The sequence below is a fragment of the Perca flavescens genome, chromosome 8, assembly GCF_004354835.1.
Source record: "Perca flavescens isolate YP-PL-M2 chromosome 8, PFLA_1.0, whole genome shotgun sequence".
Classification (NCBI taxonomy): Eukaryota; Metazoa; Chordata; class Actinopteri; order Perciformes; family Percidae; genus Perca; species Perca flavescens.
In genome coordinates this window covers 3,090,038-3,112,038 of record NC_041338.1, presented here as the reverse complement: position 1 = coordinate 3,112,038, position 22,001 = coordinate 3,090,038, and the positions used below count along the sequence as shown (strand labels likewise).

Here is a 22,001-nt window from a genome sequence, read left to right as displayed (position 1 = left end):
TGTAGCATGACAAACAGCATGGTTATTTATTGAAGAGAGAAAATGACTTTACATTTAGAGGACAGATAAATAAACCTTTGTTATTTATTAAAAAAAACAATCATCCAACTAAACAAAATCCACAATTATCAGTACTTTGGAAATTCAGATTTGTACATAAAACATATTTACAAAATGTATTGTGTTGCCCTTTTTTTTCTTTGTACACAAAAATGCGAAAAAATAAACTTTGTACCTTTTTGTTTACAGTACAAATACATTTAAAAAAAAAAAAAAAAAAACAGTTCAAAAACTGTAAGGTCTAATGTGAGTTAGTAAAAGTCCTTATGAGTGGTTTTAGTAGCAGTCTGGTGCACGCTGAGTGGGAAACACCGTGGAGCCCCAAACTACCACCATGTTCTATGATCAAACAGTTTATGTCATTTAGCTTATTTTGTTTCATACATCCAAAAGCTGCAGATTGTGAACTGAGCTGTATAGGTGTACAAGGAGAACCCATGTAGAACAGCCCGACATATACCTCCTCTGACTGCACACAGAAGAATAAACTACTCAAGGACACTCAAACCCACTGAAGGATATCTGGATCAGAGAGGGAGGGGGTTGGGGGGGGATTTAAACTAATCTCCCTCTTCACAGCAGAACTCTGGCTGCTCCCATGTGGCTGTGCTGCTGGGATTTCTACTCTGGAAACAGAACTCATCCCTAGTGCCTTTAGCTTGAAATGTAGAACAGTGTTCACAAAGATACATTATAACATGTTATCTACTGCTCACACATGCCAGCCTCAATCTTCAGTCCAACTGAACTCACAATCTGCACACCAAAGTGATTTTTTTTTACATGTATTCTTAATATTTGGATCACTACAAGGAAGACGACAATCTATCACAAAGTGCTCCTTTAGCCAGGACACCATATCCAGCTTTTAAACTGGCTGCTGCTGCTGAATGGAGCTTAAAGCTGAGGACAGACCGTGGTTTTTGTTAGCAGTGGTGTTTAAGAATAAGGACTACATGATTTCACATGTCAACGGAGTAAAACTGATTAGCTCTCCAGCCTTTCAGGCTCTCTTGTCAGCAGCCCTGTTTTCTCTGCTGGAGGTCTGTGAGACATAAGACCCGTCCGTAGAGGACAGACATCAGCTAGGAAGCTCAAGTCGGTCTGAGGCTCGCGCTGCGTCCTGCCAGCTGACGATAGAACAATGATAGTCGTTGCAAATACAGTGATAAATGAAGTTCTTTGTAGACGGAGACTGAGTCACTTTGACTGGTTAATAATTAATACAGGGGGCACTATCCTCAAACCAAAATATAAAATACCTTTCCCCCCCTTTGGACTTATTTAAAGAGTATAAAAAAAGGGCCCAAAAGCCCAAAAAGGCGTATGCCATAAACAAATTCAGATTTATAAAACCATGCGTACACACATCTTTTAAGGCACGTCTCGCCAATACATCATATTAACATTGTGTGATACTGTAGAAATATATTGCACTTATTTTGAAATATATTGCCTTTTAACATGTGAATCTGCAGAAAAATGCAGGATTTCCTTCTGGAGTATGAATAACTCTCCAGAGGAACCTGGAAGACCGTTTTCCACTTCTGAATCAGAAGACGAACCACTGCTAATAATTACACACAGCGGAGAGAGAGAGCGAGAGAGAGAGAGAGGGGAGAGGACACAAGGAGAGGAGAGAAGGAAACATCAGTGACTACTCTTTTTCAGTAGAAATCTGTTCTCTCAGCAGCAAGGCGGGAAATGACCCTGTGGGCTGAAATATCTTTCTTCAGACTGCTGCAGAGAACACGAGGAGAAAATCAATGTGGTGCAGATCTAATGTGCGGATGTGTAAGAGATGATGAATCAGAGCTTCAGGTCATCCACTGTGTGTTGGTGCGTTATCACAGCAGCGGGGCTGGAGGGGGGACGAAGAATATGAAAAGAAACAACATTTGGATGAAGGGGAAGGGTTGGGTTTTAACAGCTACTGAGTTCAGATGGATTCAGTGGAACAGGGCCATATGCAGTATGGTGCAGAGGAGGTATAGTATCTGACAAGGTCTTGGAAGAGAAACTAGTTTAATGTGGTCGTCACCCTTTGTCCACTCGTGATCTAATGCACTTACGGATTCACACGTCATTAATTCAGTTCATCCAGGATTGTTTCTTCTATCACAAGTCTGACTCGAGATCGAACTGGGCTTTGTTACGCTGTACATTCTCAGATAATGGAAATCACAGCAAACGATAAATAAATAACCAGTAAACATACTGCACTACTGTATACGTACACGGTAACTTCAATGTAATGTGTACTTCCACAACATTATTCCATGGGTACTCTTCTCTTAGAGTCATTTACTGTGATTGATTCTATATTTCAAAATAAAAGACCTTCGGGGAAGGGAATGAGGTTTCAGCCACTTGCCTCCTAAAGGGTTAGGGTTAGAGGGAGGATGAATGGAAAACAGACATGACATGACATGACGACGATGGGGGGGTGGAAATAAAGGCCCGTAACTGCGTCTCTCTTCCACTGAGCTGAATAAAGTCTCCAGCCACTATCTGACAATCTTCAGTATTATTATTATCATCATTATTATTATTATCATCAACCGTTCATGACTCTCCTTCTGTCTGCAATGATTGCTATTGATTGATGTGACAAGCAGCACTTTACAAACCCAACAAGTTAACAGTAGTTTTTCTTATATGACTTTTTTTACAATGTAGAATGTAAACTCTGATTTTTGATTGTCTCATGTAAAGACGCTGGGTAAAACATGTTTTTGATCAACTATTAACATTGGTCACAAAGTGGCAAATATATGTAAAATAATCCAACTTGATTGACATCAACATGGCTGTTAAGTCACGAAGTGCTCCAAATCACGGCGAGTTGGAACACAGTTCCACAGTCTGCTGGGGGGTATTCTGTCAACTGATGTTTCCGATGACAAGAAAGAAAAGTAAGGCTCAGTAAACCGATGTTCGAATGTTCAGACAACTATTAACTCAGGTTGTTTATTTTTTCATTCAAATGGGCCTGGAGGATTCATTTTGACCGCAGAAGCAATAACATGATATGATCATATCCTCTCAATATAAATCCAGTAAAAGTAATAATACTGAATTGTGACCCAGCTCCACTGTGACATAACTACACTGTACTGCTGCTCTCATGGGTGATGTTTTCTTTTACAATTCTGTCATTTCCAAATCATTTCCAAAAAACGTAACCACAAAGAACGGTGTTGTACTAATTGAGTTCAATTGGTACACTTCTATTCGTGAAAACGTGAACGTATGTGAAACATTGAAGCAAGCATACATACAGAGCCCCCAAAGTCCTGACACACACACACATTTTGAGCATTTGAGATTTCAAAAAATTACATCTTTCAGGACCTTGGGGGCTCGGTATATAACAGTTCAACATATGTATATTAAGAATAAAATTTGCAGTAATTAATGTAGATATACTTGGGTTTAAATGGAGCTCATCTTTCCAGAATGTTCCTATTTGACTGTAATCAGTACCAAATTACTAAAAGGCGTATGATGCAATGATTAGGACATGACAGAGCCTTCATAAGAAGCATCACTCTCCCATGAATATAAAGTGCAGGCTCAAATATCTTTGTATCCTGATCCTGTTGTGATTGTTCCACTGAAAGTCAAATTAAAGATGATCGCTGATTCTTCTGCAGAGCTCGATGCTGACTCGGATGACCCTCAACCAAAAAATAATGAATTTCTAGGAAATCAAAACGTCTGCTATGACCACCTTCATTCCACTGAGCAGAGACTGTCTCAGAGACCCGTGCCCTGACCTCTCTACAGATTCAGACGTGTCCGGGGACTGGCCTGGCGCTGACTGGTTGTGTCTGGAGTTCTGTGGCCTCGGTGTGCACGCCGAGCACAAACACTGACCTCAGCACACAGTGTGGACATGGCGGTTACCAACTGTTACACACACCATGTGGCGTGCCGTCTGTTACTCCCCCATGTCCCGTCCTGTTTGACAGCTTGACTGATTAAAAAAAAAAAAAGTTATAAAGCAAACATCACACATTAAATTAAAAGTTCCTCGAGTTGCTAACTGAAACTGAGGAGTCACCAGCACCACAAGCATTCAAAGTTAGCATCAGCACAGCTAGAAAGAAAAGGCACTCGTTATTGGTTCGTGTTAAAGCTACAGTGTAAAGTCTTGAGGAGATTTGACTTGACACGTGGTCGGACACGCGGCTCGTCCGATTCTGCTTGGCTTTCCATCGCTAAACACACGGAAGCTCGTAGGGAAAGTCTTCTTCTCCTGATTGAATCATCGTCTCAACACTGACCCTTCACCCGGTGTGTCTCTGGGAGGAGGAGGCGGCCCGTTCTGTCTGGCAGGAAGGCAGGGACAGTGTCCAGAGGCCAGACAGTCAGCAGAGACACGTGGGCATTTTACAGTACATCCAAATAGAGCGTCAGGGGTCCCGTTTGCTGCTCGGCCGGTTGTCTGGTTCCTCGGGAAAGTTACAAGTGCACATGTGCGTCGTCCAGGTCCTCAGCAGAAGAAGATCTCTCCATCATTGCGAGGGTCTGACATCACTGCAACGTTGCTTTCTACAGAGACATGAAGACACGAGTAACAATCTGGTCAAGAAATAGTCCGGCCCATAACCTGCTGTAAACTATTTAAGATTTCTTTGTTCCTTTAATTGATAGGATAACGTCACGACAGAATAGTGGGGACGACATGCACCACAGGGCCGCGGGTCCAATTCGAACCCGGGCCGCTGCCAAGGACTCCGCCTACATGGGGTGCACACCAGCGTTGGGAGTAAAAAAAGTACAAAAGTAACGCAATTACAGTAATGTGTTCCTTTTTGCAGTAATGCAGTAATATAACGCATTACTAATAAAATGTCGGTAATAAAAAAATCAAAAGTAATGCAAAAGTAGTGTAAAGCATTACAATTCAGAGACAGTAATATTGTAATATAACTAATTACCCTCAAATGACAGTAACTAGTAATCAATAATGTATTACATTTTGGAAGTAACTTGCCCAACACTGGTGCACACTCTACTGGGTGAGCTCGAGGCCGTCCCAACTACTGTGTCACAAACGAGACAAAGCATGTCAATCAGTGAGTTTTAGAGGAGCGGTGGGTGGAGACACAGACACATTAGTCAGGTATCAGCCTGACTAACTCACCGCAGGAAGACACCTCCCAAAAGTAACCCTTATGTAACATTAAGGGCAAGTGAGCATAGATACGAGATGATAAGAGCATTTCCAAGGAAGCTCAAGAAGCAAAGGGAGTCTTGTGGCCCCCAACTGAAAATTTTAGGGGCACAACCAGAAAATTTAGGGGCACAAACCGTAAATCAACATGCTAACCAAATAAACACATTTCTACTAATTTCCACTGTATTACTAATAAATACTTTGATAATAGATGCAGGAATTACAATGTGCTGTTTCAAATTCAGTGTCACTTTTGAAGATGCAACATATAAGGTAAACTGACCCATCGCTGTCAAATATATATATATATATATATATACACACACACACACACACACACACACACACACACACACACACACACACACACACACACACACACACACACACACACACACACACACACACACACACACACACACACACACACACACACACACACACACACACACACACACACACACAGTACAGGCCAAAAGTTTGGACACACCTTCTCATTCAATGTGTTTCTTTATTTTCATGACTATTTACATTGTAGATTCTCACTGAAGGCATCAAAACTATGAATGAACACATATGGAATTATGTACTTAACAAAAAAGTGTGAAATAACTGAAAACATGTCTTATATTTTAGATTCCTCAAAGTAGCCACCCTTTGCTTTTTTTGATAACTCTGCAAACCCTTGGTGTTCTCTCAATGAGCTTCATGAGGTAGTCACCTGAAATGGTTTTACCTTCACAGGTGTGCTTTGTCAGGGTTAATTAGTGGAATTTTTTCCCTATTAATATAAAAGCAAAGGGTGGCTATTTTGAAGAATCTAAAATATAAGACATGTTTTCAGTTATTTCACACTTTTTTGTTAAGTACATAATTCCATATGTGTTCATTCATAGTTTTGATGCCTTCAGTGAGAATCTACAATGTAAATAGTCATGAAAATAAAAAGGAAACACATTGAATGAGAAGGTGTGTCCAAACTTTTGGCCTGTACTGTATATATATATATATATATATATATTTTTTATTATTGTATTTGTATATTTTTTTGTATATGTTTTATTTTCATCATGACCATTTTTAATTGCTCTTTAATGTTTCATGTAAAGCACTTTGAGTTGCCTTGTTGCTGAAAGGTGCTGTAGAAATAAAGTTGCCTTGCCTTACAGCCTCAGCCTGTCAGTCAGTCCCCAGGGCACAGACACCACTGCTGTGTCTGCTCGTCTCAGAGGCAGTGTAACGTCAACAGCACCGCGACCGCTTTCGGCTCGCCATTAATATCATATCGCAGCAAACGCTGTCTGCATGAACTTATGAAAAACTGTAACCCCACTTGAAACCACTTTATCGGCATCGCCGTGACTCACTGTGACTACAACAAAACTGCAGAGCCGACGTAGTTTAAATCGTCTGCAGCTCTGCGTGTCTGCGAGTGTGTGTGTCAGAGCTCTGCTCTCTGTCAATTTTCAGAGAGGACAGATGAGCTTGCGCTTACTCTCAGGTACCGAAATTTCAACGCTTAACGTGTAAAAAAAAGGGGACAATGTATTGGTCGCACATGTGCAACTGGATGTAAAATTCAGTTGCACACTTTCAAATTTTGGTTGCAAAATGCGACCATTTGGTTGCAGTCTGGAGCTCTGCCCTAACATACAGATACAGTACATTCCAGGTGAGAAAACAAGAGAAAGCGCCTATTTCAGGTTAGTTTGGTTCATCCTACCTGTCTGTGTCTGCTCTCCTTTGCCCTTCTTCTTCCTCTTGTCTTTCTTCTCCTTGGTTTTAGACAGCTGGAGCAGTTTGCTGGGGAGCTGGGACTCCTTCTCTGCTCCCTGGGGCTTGGAGGACGAGGTAGAGGAGAAGGGGTTAAAGCTTTTGCCCATCCTCTTGGATCCGATGCGGAGGAAAGGTTCTCTGCTCTGGGCCGAGGACGAGACCTCCACCTGTAGTACACGTCCAGAAAAAGGAGACTGCTTTCAGGTGTTCTATGACTCATGTAGCAGACGTCTAAACTAAAACTAACACACTGCTCTGTTCTCGTTCTGTGAATACGTTTGGAACTTGGAGGACTTTATTTTACCCCTTTTGGCTGTTCTGCTGCTTCTTTTGAATCTAGATCCAGAGATCCGGAGCTGTGGAACCTTATGGAGTCTTCAGAGGTGGTGGAGGGCGTGCGCTGGTACCTCTGAAGCCTCTCCGACTGTAAATGACGCATAGAGACACCAGAGACGTGAGCTCAATCGGTCCGCAGGCGTTCGCCAAATTATTTTTCATTTTTGAAATTATTGCGCTTGACTTTTTCAACATCTTGCATGTTGACAGTTGCTCTCCCTCCGGAGGACAAAGGTTCAGTTTGGGTGGGGTAACGGTAGAGGATAGTTCAGGCCAGTAGCTAACATTACAAAACCAACATCTCAAATCAACCATCGTATGAGTTATTATTATGGAGTACCTCACCATATCATTATATCCATCCCTCAACACCTATACTTTTTAACATATATAGTAATAGTTGGGCAATATCTACATCTAACACAGACACAGACCATTCTACCAATGAATTCTCACAATCGTCAGTTCTATAAAACCTCCAACTGGGGACAAAGGGCTAGAAGGGTCAGTGTGACGCATTTTCTAAGCGAAAACGGACATTCGGAAAAGCAGAAAAATGGGTTCCAATATCCAATTTTTCATTTTTTTTTCCCGCCTTGACAAATTAAAAAACTGGATCTTTAACCTGGTTTTCCAATTTTCAGTTTTTTATTCAGAGGATCAGAAATTTAGAAAATTGCGTCTGGGCTCCAATTATTCATAATACTGTAATTGTATTCTCTCCCTTGTTCTGCCTAGCTACGCCCCGCCCCCCCACTCAAAAGTTGCAAGCACCTCTGACCACAAAGTCTATTAGTTATTCTCTTTGGTCCATATGCAGTTAATGACCTGCATATTCCGAAAAGTAGAGGAATATTTGTGCTTAGAAAATTGAACTGATAAGCGTTCCACTGACCTAGAAGTAACACTTTATCTTTTATAGGAGTCGACTGTACACCGGTCAGTGCTGCTGGAAGCTCTTCCTGTTAGCTCTTTAAGCTACGTGGCGTGTGACTGCAGCACTGGGCTAACCTGCCTGCATCATCAGCGGACTCTGACCTGGTCTGTGTTCATGGCCTCCAATCTCTGGGTGTCTCTCCTCAGAGCCTCCTGCTCGCGCTCCAGCGTCCTCTGGGCCTCCTTCAGCCTCTCCAGCTCTGCCTGGTACTCCTCTTTCTTCCTGAGCAGCAGCTCTCCCTCGTCGGTCAGCTGGCGACGCCTCTCCTTGGTCTGCTCCTCCTCCAGCCTCAGCCTCTCCTCCCGCTCGGCCAGGCTCTTCTCCTTCAACTCCCACGCCTTCTCCCTCCTCCTCTTCTCCTCCTGATGAGCCGCCTGCTGTTTCTGAAACAAACCACATGTACTGAGGGTGGTACTGGATTTAGACAAATACATGTAATGAAAAGGGCTCAGGTCATTATGGGAAGTGAACCTGCAGAGTGGCCGCCTCCTGTCGCTGTCTCTCCAGACTTCGGTGTTTCTCCTGCTCGATGAGCGAGGAGGGGCGGGACGAGGACGTGGACGACAGCGAGGAAGAGGACGAGTGTCTGGAGGACGTGGCGGCGAGCCGGTCGCTGAGGATCTGCCGCTGGTCCTCGATGAACGAGTCCTGCTGGAGCACCACGGCCTAGAGGCAGAGGGGGGGGGTGATTACAGGGGAAAGACGCTCTGTGGTGTATGGAGTCACTGTCCTGGGGGGGGTCACTGTACCTGCAGTGCAATCAGCAGCTCGTGAAGATATGTCACACTGTGCAGCACCTGCTGGAGTTACACAGGATCACACACAGTCAGGTGTCAGTAACCAATCACATTCCAGTCAGGTGTCAGTAACCAATCACGTTACAGTCAGTTATGACAGTGTGAGCAAACATTTGATGTGAACAGGTTGGTCAACCTGCTGTGGATCAACACATTTTCCCACTATGATATCATGTCTCAGACAGATCTGATGGTAAAAATGATATTTAAGTCTCCTGTGTTGTTTTCTGACATAATATAATGCACAGCTTTTCAGCACTCGTGTAACAATGCCTGCTGGGTAATTTACACCAAACACAGTAGCAGCGCTAAAATGTGGAGCAAGAGGATACAGACAGTTACAGGGACACTGTTCAGTATGAAGAGTAGTGAGGATTGAGACCATATCTTTGTAGTTCTGAACCAGCCTTTAACTAAAACCATCGCGAGCTACCACCTACTCTACCTACGGTGGCTGGGGTCACGTTGAGTGTGTAGAGCTATGCTCGCTAACAAAACGCATGATCACAGGACGGTCACTCGGAGTCCTGATGCTGCAGCGAGCGTCAGAGACCCAGTGTCAGAGGCAGGCCATACTCACCTCCGTGTTTCTCTTCAGCAACATCTGTAGGCTGGCAGTGCCTCCCTGAGACACACACACATGCACACAAAACAAAACAAGTGCCATTTACTTCAACAGGAAGCATTTACAATATCACAACAGTTCTTATGGGCAGGCGTGGTGGCAGAACACGGTACATTCAGTAGGGGCCATCTTTAATCTCTAACAACAGTGCCACCTGGTGGTAGAATACAGCAGACACATAGAGGTAGAACACAACACTGTCTCTGTGTCTGTGTCTCTATGTCTCTGTGTCTCTGTGTCTCTCGGTCAATTCAATTTCAATTCAAATTGCTTTATTGGCATGGATGTTAGAAATAACAATATTTCCAAAACATCAAGGATAATAATGTGAGAAGAAATACATACATAGAATTCACTGAGTAACTAAAATATATACATTTAAAAACAAAAACACGAAAGCAACAGTATATCACTATTCAGTAAAATAGCTAGTGTCAAATGTAAGAAAGAAAAGAAAGGCAAGAGCAAACAAACAAACAAAAACATGAAAACCCCATGAAGTAGAGGACTAAAAGAGAAGACAGTAAACTGAGAGATGAACTACAGACATTATGTTGGTAGTAGTTGGTGTTGTGCTGGTTGTCTCTCAGGCTGTGACATGCACTCACATATCTCGCTGCTTCTACAGCGCTCACACCATGTTCTCCAAGTAGATGTTGCATTTTTGTCTGGTCAGAGAGTGTATTGGTCAGAGAGTGTACTATTTCTGTTTTTGTCTGCAGATGATTTGGTTGGGCCGGGTGGTTTGGGGAGTGGGGGGTGTCCTGAGGTTCTGGGGGCTGTGAGGTGAGGGAGCTGTCTCTGTCTCGCTCAGTCTCTTTCTGTGTCTGTCTCTGTGTCTCTGGGTTTCTGTCTCTCTGTCTATGTGTCTCTGTCTCTCAGTCTCTGTGTTTTTGTCTCTCTCAGTCTCTGTGTTTCTGTCTCTCTGTGTCTCTCTGTCTCTGTAGTATATACACGTATAAAATAGCAGAACATGGAAATACTCAAAAAAAGAAGTACCTCAAAAGTGTTCTTAGGTACAGTACTCAAGTGTACCTTTATGAGTTATTTATCTCCCTTTGACACAGTCTGTAGTGTTACACATCTGTGCTGTGTCTTCAGAGAGTTATACCACTGCAAGTGTGTACATGTGTCTCTCTCACACACACACACACACACACACACACACACACACACACACACACACACACCTTTTTCAACACGCTGTCTGACTCCGTCCTGCGGAGGTCCAGCGATTCATCCCCTTCTTCCTTCTCTCCGTCTGAGGACAGAGAATAAAAGATCTGGATCATCATCACAGAAGGGAAAAGAACATGTTGATCATGTCGGGACAGAGGGAAGAGAACATGTCGGGACAGAGGGAAGAGAACATGTCGGGACAGAGGGAAGAGAACATGTTGATCATGTCGGGACAGAGGGGAGAGAACATGTTGATCATGTCGGGACAGAGGGAAGAGAACATGATCATGTCGGGACAGAGGGAAGAGAACATGATCATGTCGGGACAGAGGGAAGAGAACATGTTGATCATGTCGGGACAGAGGGAAGAGAACATGTCGGGACAGAGGGAAGAGAACATGTCGGGACAGAGGGAAGAGAACATGTTGATCATGTCGGGACAGAGGGGAGAGAACATGTCGGGACAGAGGGAAGAGAACATGTTGATCATGTCGGGACAGAGGGAAGAGAACATGTTGATCAGGGAGGACTGGGAGCTGACTGTGGGGCAGCTGCTGTGGTGCAGACCGAGTGTCTCTCTGTGTCTTACTCTTGCTGCTGTTCATCTGATGGCTGTCGAAGCCTCCGAATGTCTCGGCTCTCCTGGGCAGACAGACGGGCCCCGCGCTGGCCCCCCCTGCCAGGCCGGCTGGAACGCCAACACCGCTGCTGACGTAGCCCTGCAGGCTCTCCACTGGAGGGGACAGAAACACTGTTAACCTTTCATCCGGGGGGACACAGAAACCAGGAATCACCTCCGAACCCTGCTCACCTTCTCTCAGTGCATCCTTTATGATTGGCTCCCCTTTTGTGACTTCATCAGGTGTGGCCATGAACAACATGCGCTCCCTGATTGGTGGATTGGGATCCTCACGGGCGGGGCTCCAGTCGCCCAGCTCTCTGAAGATGTGGACCTTCTCCTCCAGTAAAGCCAGGATCTGCTCGTCTTTCCTCCGCAGCAGCTCTGGAACCAAACAGCAGTTATGCATCAAAGACATTACTGAGAGGACAGGAGACAGAAGACCAGCACGGCCGGCTGCTCACCACGGATCTCCTTGGCTCGGTTCTCCTGCTGCCTCCGGTCTTCCTCCGTCTCACTGGGGACGCCCTCGTCCTCGTCCTTCTCCCTGTCAGCACACAGACACAGAGATATCAGATATCACCCAAAAACCTTTCATTCTCCGTCCAGACATATCCAAGACCTGGTCCAGACTCTCAACTCTTGACCTGTGACATTCAAAGAACGTTAAGTTCACCACGTCTGAGCTGCCTGAGGACTCGGAAGCTTTCTGTCCACTTTGGTTTGTTCTTCGGTCCATGTTTCAGGTAAACTAACAGGGTCTACTGGTTACCAGTCCAGTATAGAATTCAATTTAAAATCCTGGTCCCTGCACGGTCAAGTTCCTGCCTACACATATCTGACTTAATACAGCTTCATACACCCACCTGTAGTCTGAGGTCATTAGGTCAGAGGCTGTTAGTGGTTCCCCACACTCAATTTAAAACTAGAGGGGATCGATCATCCCAAGCAGCGACTCTCAGGCTGTGGAAGGTCTTGCCTCCCTCTCTACATTGTGTGAATTCTGTCGAATCTTTTAAAAAGCAATTGAAGACTCTGCTGTTCAAGCAGGCTTTTAGTTAGTCGAGGGTTTTTATGGTTGTTTGTTATGTTTTCTATTTGTATTTACATTTTCTTGTATTTTAATTTGTGGTATTGTATTACATTTTATTGTGAAGCACTTTGTGATTTTTATCTGTGAAAGGTGCTCTGGACTAATGTTGCTGTGTTACACAGAAGGAGCATATATACCCTGGTAATGAATAACCTCCTACTGTCTTTAATTATGAAAGTCATGCACACAGACACGGTCAATATACAAAAAGTATGTGTCACTCCTCTTTCCAAACATTACTGGTGTGAACAGACCTCGAGCAGCACCTTTAGGAACTTTCCATTTTGAGCCTTCTGCTTCCATTACATTGCACTTTTTGGACCTTTCAAATCACGAGTTAGAATAATATTTAAGAACAGTGAGGGTCCAACAGGGACAAACAATATATTACATTACACCAATCACGTGCGACAGCGATGTATTCAACCAATAAGCAAGCATGTGTAAGTCAACAACACGCTACTTGTTCTTACAATTTTTTACAAGTTTGTGTGTGCTCAATTCAAAATCCTTCCATGTATTGTAATATTCCTTAATATTGCCATACATTACATACTGTGTAGGATTATGTTTGTGTGTGTGTGTGTGTGTGTGTGTGTGTGTGTGTGTGTGTGTGTTCATGCTCACATGCGGTGCATGGCTTCCTGTATGATGGCCCTCCACGTGTTGCGCTCCTCCTTGCTGCTGGCCAACACCTCCACCATCTCGGGCTTTGCTGTACCAGCCGAGATCAGGAAGAGCCCTGCAGCACACACAACCTGATCAGTGTTTCACATTCACCTTCATTTCACCAAGTCTTCATTTAGACACTTTTGGATCATACCAAGTTCAAACCCAGCCTTAAGAAATGAATGTACTGCAGTGATTAGGAGGAAAAGAAGAAGGCTGACCTCGCTCCTCGTTAGCCACTTCTCTGACTATCAGATTCTGTAAAGAGATGACGGTCGAGCGCTGATCCTGAGGACAAACACATCCACATCAGGCTCAATCTTCTAGGATACTGTATTTCGACAGGAAATATGAAAATGTGCTTCTTACCAATGAGGCAAAGACATATTTCTGGTCTTTTTCCTGAAGAAAGACCAACACGTCAGACAGGAGCAAGGCCTGGACATCTGCAGCACAAAGAAACAGAGATGAGTGAGTCTCTCTGCAGAGCTGAGAAATAAACACGTGTATGTGTGTGTGTGTGTGTCTCTGTGTGTGTGTGTGTGATTAAGAATGCATGACGAGTGGAAACATGGTGCAACCTTTGAGCCGTCCAGCAGAGTTTTTCAGCTGCAGCGCTCCGTCATGCAGCATCTTCCTCCCTCTGATCAGGTCCTCTTTAGCAAACATCTGCCCACTCTTCATCCTCATGATGGACTTACTGTCAGTGCGACTGGAGACAGAGACAGCATGTTTACCAGTCAGCGCTCATCATGCAGTTACAGAGAAGACATGTCCCAGCTGTTCCTCCTGACTCTGTCCAGAAACTCTGGCTCTTAGAACACACTGATGTCCTCACCCAGAGGAGAACCGGTCTACAATATGGAGCTGATATGAGGCAGCTCACTGCTATGAGAAGCCGCCTAGACCATAATTGAATACTTCACTTGCACATACATAAATACTTCACTTGCACATACAGTATATATCGCTAAACACTTGCATACATGCATACATGCATACATACTTCACTTGTGCATACATATATACTTCATTTGCACATACATGGATACTTCACTTGCAGATACCTATACACTTCACTTGCACATGCATGCATAACATGTGTGAGTATGTATGTGTGCATGCATAGTAAGTATGTACGTGCATGGGGGCAGTTGGGGTCGATGACGACTCATGCCAACGGTAGGCTTTCGGTCAGTGTACAAGTCCAGTCTGACACCAAAAGCCAATTTATTGACCATGGGACTTATTTACATTGACTATAACAAACTTACTATTTCAAGCCAAACCGTGGTCTTTTCCTAAAAAAGTGTTTTTGCTTGGATTCACAACGTTAACCCCGTTAACCTCTAGGTCGATAACTTGACCTATGGTTTCAAACCAGACTTGAACCCTGACCTCCTGAGTGAAGGTCCAGCGTTTACACGTTCCACCATCCACCCCAACCCCACGCACATACGGACTAGAGTGCGGATCGGGCCACATTTTTCTGTCCGAGCCCGGCCCTCGTCCGACAGAGCAGTAACTGAACCCGGCCCGAACCAGACAGGCATTAAGATATTTATGTCCGAGGCCGACACAGTTAAAATCTAATTTTCTTTCTCATACTAATGACACATGTACGTGTGTTTGTGTGGAAAGCTTTATTAAGCATGATGCATGATTTTGCAGATGGCAACAAGCGCACGTTAACACAGGCACGCACCTACATAATAACATTTTGGAAATTAAAAACGTTCAACGCCTTATCGCGCTGATGTGACCGAGCCCGACCCAAACCCGAACATCATTTCTAAATATCTGTCCGAACCTGGCCCGGCCCGTCGGGTACAGTCGGGCTCGGCTCGGGTATCTATCCTCTAATACGTACATCCTCATGCACATACACATACATACATAAAGTGAAGTATATATGTATGCGCAAATAAGGTATATATATCTATGTGCAAGTGAAGTATATATGTGTTTAGTACCAGTATATATGTATATAAAGTGTATGTCAAGTTTGGCCCAGGTGGCTTCTGATACTAGATGTCTATGTATTTCAGCCTTCTTTGATTCATAAAATATAGAACCCTTGTTTTGGCATCCGTCAAGATCTTATAAACAACTTCTTTTACACATATTCAGCAGTTTATAGGAAGAGAAGAAACAGGAATCTCAGATCACATGTGTGTGTGCGTGTGTGTGTGTGTGTTACACAGTTCCTGCTGTATTAGTAGCAGTTCATCAGCTAGCACTGGACGTTTTTCCACCTCAGACGATAAACGGAGTGCGTTTTCTGAACATGTGACTGCCATAAACCTTTCTGTCTCTGACAGCTTCAGTGTGTGGCCGTACCTGTACACCTCTCTCAGCCTCTGCTTCTTCTCCTGCTCGTTGACTTTACTGTCCACAGCCGTGATCAGCTCCTTCACACTGCGCAGCGCGTCGCACACACAGCCGTGGTCTGAATCAGAGTCTGTTGGAGCACAGAGACGTGTTCAGACAGGAGAAGGCGCCTCACTACAGTCAGTATAGTTAACATGTTCTCTGTGGCTGAATAAAGCCCTCATCACCATCTTCAATCACTGAACAGATACACAACACAACGTGCACACGCTTTGCTGGCTGTGTCTCCTGACCTTTAGTGTGCTGGAGGATCCTCTGGATGAGAACGGGGTATTTGGTGATCCTCTGAGTGACCAGCAGAATACACTCTGGAATACTGAGCCTGCGCACGATGCTGCTGCTCATCGTTCTCTGCACACACACAAGCAGCACTTCACAATCACATATGTGCCATATGAAATATAGAATATATGTATGTATATATATACATCTGATATAAAGGAGCTGGTGTGAGATGAGTGCTGACCTTGATGAAAGCCTGGAAGCGTTTATCTTTGGCGTGCAGGTCTTTGTACAGAGTGACAGCTTCATTGTGGCGACTGCAGAACTTCCCGTAAACCTTCTTCATCCGATCAGCACTGCAGCCTGAAAACTGAATTCAAACACACAATATATATATATATATATATATATATATATAACTATATATATTCCATTTAAATATTTAATATATATATATATATAACTGTGTGCACATTCACATGAAGGGATTAAATGTGACAAATGTGTGTCGAGTATTGCGTCCGTAATAAAGTGTCCTGCATATTCTCCGATGTGTTCCAATGTATCCCGGTGGTACACGTGTGTGGTTGTTTGAATGCACATAATTGTTGTTCTTAAATTTCCAAGACTGTATGGCTGCAGCCTGGAGCGTCCCATATCATGCCGTCCCGTCTACTTTTCAAAATAAAAGCTCGCGTCCCAAAATTTCCGTCGGGATGAACAGTTTCTGCTCCTGCTGAGAAGCTAAGCGAGGATTCAAGATGGCTGACACTCGTTTTTTCCTTGGCAATCTCCGGAAAAAGCCGACAGTCCAACCCCCTTTGGGATATGCGGAAGTGGCTCCTAATACACAATGAATACAGGCTGTAGTCTTTTGCCTCTGGGCAAAAAAGCCTCAGATGACGCAAAAATCGTCATTTTGCGTCATCTGAGGTTTTTTTCCAGACCCTCAATACAGAGATCTCCCCTCTCAGGGGGACATGAGGGAGGGAAGCATGGTCATTCAAAAATACTACCGGGGTTCTACTGATACAAAGCTTAATGCTAATCGGTGAAGTTTCCCTTTAAGTTGGTTAAACTGAACATTCAAAAGAGTTCATTTGTTTAAAGGTGCCGTAGGTAGGATTGTGAAGATCCAGGACCTAGCCAAAGAATTTGAACATCGACAACTTCTCAGTCCCTCCCCCGTTTCCGCTAAAGCCCAAAACGGTCTCCTAAGCCCCTCCCCCCACAAGAGAGGATGAATGCGTGTGCATGAGTGATTGACACGCAGTTAGACCCCCCCCCCGGCCCTGATTGGTGCATCTGAACAGGGAGCGGTGGATTTTTGCAAATTGCACTACAGGCTGTAGGTGGTGCCAGAGGAGCCGTTTTTATTTTAAATGACCTGCTTCATGTAGTTCTACTGGAACATAGGGTCAGTTTCAGCAAATATGACAGAAAGTTAGTTTTATAAGGCTTACCTACTGCATCTTTAAACAGATACAAGCCATATTTAAAGTTAGGACCAAATGGAATTCCACTTGTTGAGAGTTAACCCCCGGACCTTTCCTCTAACACCACCCTCAGCAGAGAACTTGTGTGGACCAGTCTGGCTTTAAACGGTACAGGAATATGAACATGTAATGTATTGTATGCTTTGACCAATTATTGACCTTTGAAGTCAATTTCAAAAACAGAACACCGGCACTCTCTTCTCATCTGTCTCCTAACCCTAGGACCTTAAACTCATCAAACACCGTGCCCAGAGCACACCCTTCTCTTCTTCTCTTCTTCTGGCTCACCTGGCTGAGCAGGACGTCCCCGATGCTGCAGATCAGGAAGCTGCTGTCCTTCTGCGCCTCAGTGGAAGACGCCCTCTTCCTCTCCAGCAGCAGCGTGAGGAAATGTGTGTGCGTGTCCAACAGGTCGTCCATAACTGGGAAAATCTACCGAGAACGATAGACAGACGGGCCCTTAATGTGTGTATTTCGAAGATGAATACTGTTGTGTGTATGTCCAGAGGTTAGCTCACCTTGTCCAGAGTGAGCGAGTCCAGCTGCAGCTCCTTCTGAAGGCCTTTATAGTACACGTCAGACATGATCTTCAGAGTCCTCACATGGTGGAACTCTGTCTGGTACAGCTCTGTGGAGACACACACCTCTTACTGTAGGCCACCTGTATACGCACAGCGCAGCAACAATTACACATCAAATAGTATACTATTCATAGATTTATATCTTACCATAGATGACGTCTTGTTTCTTGATCTCATCTTTTTTCAACGTTTTCAAGAACTTCTTGTCCATCGTGCCGCTCCAGGAATCAGCTTCCAGATCTTTAACGTCCCACTCAAACTCGCCCATCAGCTGACTGTCCATCATCTCAGTACCTACACACACACACACACACACACACACACACAGACAGACACACAGAGAAATAATTAGAAGGTCAGATGCAGGAATATGCGTCAATCAGAGACCACTTTCTGTTGATCAGCTTTGTCAGACACTCCTTTTCTTGTTAGTGTGAGTGTGTGTGTGTGTGTGTGTGTACCTTCATCAGTGAGTGACTCTGTGGAGGCGTTGACTTTGCTCCCCTGATGGAGAGAGTCAGTGGACTGGGACAGAAACTTCAGGCCTTTGAGTGGAACGTCATCTAACCTGGAAGGAACGTGAACATGAGAAGTTTTTAAAATAATCACAACCTGAAGTTCTATAGCACATATACATGCTGCTTGAATCTGACCGAGTTTATCAGACATAAACCATGACAACCCAAGTTTGATATTAGTAATCAGGGGTGCAGTGCAATACACCCCCCTGTGCTTCCGTTGGAGCAGTCACCCACTCATAGTCTAATAAGCACGGTGTCTGTTCCCCGACTCAGATCGGTTAAATCAAAGGTAAACAAAAGATGCGCTATACTTAACAACCTAATTGGAATTAAAACGACTGCAACGATAGAACAAAATAAGAAAATTAGATGTGGACTATTAAATATTAGATCTCTGTCTTCTAAAGCATTATTGGTTAACGAGTTGATATCAGATAACAACATTGATTTATTTTGTCTTACTGAAACCTGGCTGGGCCATGAAGACTATGTCAGTCTAAATGAAGCCACTCCTCCCAGTCATATTAATACTCAAATTCCTAGAGGCTCAGGCCGAGGAGGGGGAGTTGCAGCCATCTTTGATGCAAGCCTGTTAATTACTCCTAAACCTAAATTAAATTATAACTCCTTTGAAAGTCTTGTTCTTAATCTTCAACATCCAAAATGGAAAACATTACAGCCAATTATATTTGTTGTTATTTACAGGGCTCCAGGTCCGTATTCTGAATTTTTATCTGAATTTTCAGAGTTTTTATCATGTTTAGTCCTTAAATCAGACCAAGTACTTATTGTAGGTGATTTTAATATCCATGTGGATGTTGACAATGATAGCCTTAGTACTGCTTTCAACTCATTACTGGATTCAATCGGTTTCAGTCAGAGTGTGCACAAGGCGACGCACTGTTTCAACCACACCCTCGACCTTGTGCTGGCATATGGTATTGAAATTGAGGATTTAATAATATTTCCAGAGAATTCGGTATTGTCAGATCATTCTTTAATCACTTTCGAATTCTTACTACCTGACTATATTAAATTAGATAAAAGCTTCTACACCAGATGCCTATCTGACAGTGCTATAGCTAAATTTAAAGAAGATATTCCAACAGCATTCGACTCTATGTCATGCCTTAACATAACCGAGGACCTCTATGTTAACCTCAGTCCCTCTCAAATTGATACATTTGTAGACGGTGCTACGACTTGCCTACGGACGACCTTAGACTCTGTTGCTCCCCTGAAAAGAAGATGATGAAGCAAAGGAAATTAGCACCTTGGTATAACTCCCAAACCCAAAATTAAAACAAATCTCGCGAAACCTCGAATGTAAGTGGCGTTCCACCAAAGTGGAAGAATCCCGTTTCGATTGGCAAGAAAGTCTGAAAACCTATAGGAAGGCCCTAAGAAAGGCCAGATCAGACTATTACTCATCACTAATAGAAGAAAACAAGAACAACCCAAGGTTTCTTTTTCAGCACTGTAGCCAGGCTGACAGATAGTCACAGCTCTACTGAGCCATCTATTCCTCTAGCTCTGAGTAGTGATGACTTCATGAGCTTCTTTAATGATAAAATTACAACAATTAGAGATAAAATTCATCACCTTTTGCCTTCAACCTCTAACGGTTCACCTTTAAACGCAGAGTCGCTAGAAATAACGACTAGTCTCGACATATACTTAGACTGCTTTTATCCTATAGACCTTCAACAATTAATATTAAAGATATCCTCAGCAAAGCCATCTACCTGTCTCTTAGACCCCATCCCAACGAGGCTACTTAAAGAAGCGTTACCCGTGGTATACACTTCATTACTAGATATGATCAATATGTCCTTATTAACAGGTTATGTACCGCAGTCATTTAAAGTAGCTGTGATAAAACCTCTTCTGAAAAAACCCACCCTCGATCCTGAGGTCTTAGCAAACTATAGACCTATATCTAACCTTCCCTTTCTCTCCAAGATCCTTGACAAGGTGGTTGCTAATCAGTTATGTGATTTTCTACATAGCAATAGTTTATTTGATGACTTGCAATCAGGATTTAGAAAGCATCATAGCACAGAGACGGCACTGGTGAAAATTACTAACGACCTTTTAACTGCTGCAGACAAAGGACTTGTCTCCATTCTTGTTTTACTAGATCTTAGTGCTGCATTTGACACTATTGACCATTCAATCCTGTTACAGAGATTGGAACACTTAATTGGCATTAAAGGAATTGCTCTAAGCTGGTTTAAGTCCTATTTCTCTGATCGATCTCAATTTGTTAATGTTAATGATAAATCCTCCAAGCACGCTAAAGTTAGCCATGGGGTTCCTCAAGGCTCAGTGCTTGGACCAATTCTATTCTCCTTATATATGCTTCCTCTAGGCAATATTATTAGGAAACACTCAATTAACTTTCACTGTTATGCGGATGACACCCAATTATACTTGTCAATCAAACCGACGAAACCAGTCAGCTAGCTAAATTTCAAACGTGCATTAAAGATATAAAATCCTGGATGACCTATAATTTTCTGATGTTAAACCCTAACAAAACTGAAGTTATTGTACTGGGACCTAAACACCTCAGAACCTCATTATCTAAAGATATAGCTACTCTGGATGGTATTGCCCTGGCCTCCAGCACTACTGTCAGAAATTTAGGAGTTATTTTTGATCAGGATATATCCTTTAATGCCAATCTACAACAAACCTCAAGAACAGCCTTTTTTCATCTTCGTAACATTGCCAAAATTAGGAATATCCTGTCTCAAAACGACGCTGAAAAACTAGTGCATGCATTTGTTACTTCCAGGCTGGACTATTGTAACTCCCTACTGTCAGGTTGCTCAAATAAGTCCCTTAAGACTCTCCAGCTGATCCAGAATGCTGCAGCGTGTTTCTCACAAGAACTAAGAGAAGAGATCATATTTCTCCTGTATTAGCTTCTCTGCACTGGCTTCCTGTTGAATCCAGGATTGAGTTTAAAATCCTTCTATTGACCTACAAAGCTCTAAATGGTCTAGCACCATCATATCTAGAAGAGCTCCTAATACCTTATTGTCCCACTAGAGCACTGCGCTCCCAGAATGCAGAGTTACTGGTGGTACCTAGAGTCTCTAAAAAGTAGAATGGGAGCAAGAGCCTTCAGTTATCAGGCTCCTCTCCTATGGAACCAGCTCCCGATCTGGGTTCGGGGGGCAGAAACTGTAATCGCTTTCAAGAATGAACTTAAAACTCTTCTATTTGATAAAGCTTATAGTTAGGGAGTGAGGAGTTGCAGTGTTCACCTAACTGGCCCACCTGCTTCTCTTCATAATTGTTAGACTAATAATACATAACAAAGTAGAGGGAGGCAGGCCAGCCAAGCCCGATCCGGCAGGGGAGAGTTCTAAGCCCGAAAAAGCTACCTTTCCTTATGACCTGTCTCTCTTAGTTACGCTGTTATAGTTACGCTGTTATAGTTCTAGACTGCCGGGGGACTTCCTTCCTTCCTTTGACACACTGAGCTGCTCTCTCCTCTCCCTTT

General features: G+C 43.5%; 1 protein-coding gene across 4 annotated transcripts in view; it reads right to left on the bottom strand.

The window, feature by feature from the left end:
- akap13 (A-kinase anchoring protein 13) overlaps positions 1-22,001 on the bottom strand; it is a 95,494-nt gene continuing 73,493 nt past the window's right edge. For 2 of the 4 annotated variants that reach the window (XM_028586076.1, XM_028586077.1), the window contains exons 12-33: positions 18,428-18,534; positions 18,114-18,260; positions 17,904-18,013; positions 17,674-17,817; positions 16,134-16,259; positions 15,901-16,018; positions 15,617-15,737; positions 13,858-13,988; positions 13,646-13,722; positions 13,498-13,564; positions 13,235-13,349; positions 11,979-12,061; positions 11,707-11,898; positions 11,485-11,628; positions 10,907-10,977; positions 9,672-9,716; positions 9,044-9,094; positions 8,766-8,960; positions 8,396-8,677; positions 7,326-7,445; positions 6,969-7,188; positions 1-4,617 (exon numbers count right to left, since the gene is read on the bottom strand). In XM_028586076.1, coding sequence (XP_028441877.1) covers positions 4,559-4,617; positions 6,969-7,188; positions 7,326-7,445; positions 8,396-8,677; positions 8,766-8,960; positions 9,044-9,094; positions 9,672-9,716; positions 10,907-10,977; positions 11,485-11,628; positions 11,707-11,898; positions 11,979-12,061; positions 13,235-13,349; positions 13,498-13,564; positions 13,646-13,722; positions 13,858-13,988; positions 15,617-15,737; positions 15,901-16,018; positions 16,134-16,259; positions 17,674-17,817; positions 17,904-18,013; positions 18,114-18,260; positions 18,428-18,534 — 2,725 coding nt within the window. In that variant the 3' untranslated portion in view covers positions 1-4,558. The remainder of the gene's footprint in view (positions 4,618-6,968; positions 7,189-7,325; positions 7,446-8,395; positions 8,678-8,765; positions 8,961-9,043; positions 9,095-9,671; positions 9,717-10,906; positions 10,978-11,484; positions 11,629-11,706; positions 11,899-11,978; positions 12,062-13,234; positions 13,350-13,497; positions 13,565-13,645; positions 13,723-13,857; positions 13,989-15,616; positions 15,738-15,900; positions 16,019-16,133; positions 16,260-17,673; positions 17,818-17,903; positions 18,014-18,113; positions 18,261-18,427; positions 18,535-22,001) is intronic. The other 2 variants (XM_028586078.1, XM_028586079.1) reach the window with 2 other exon arrangements.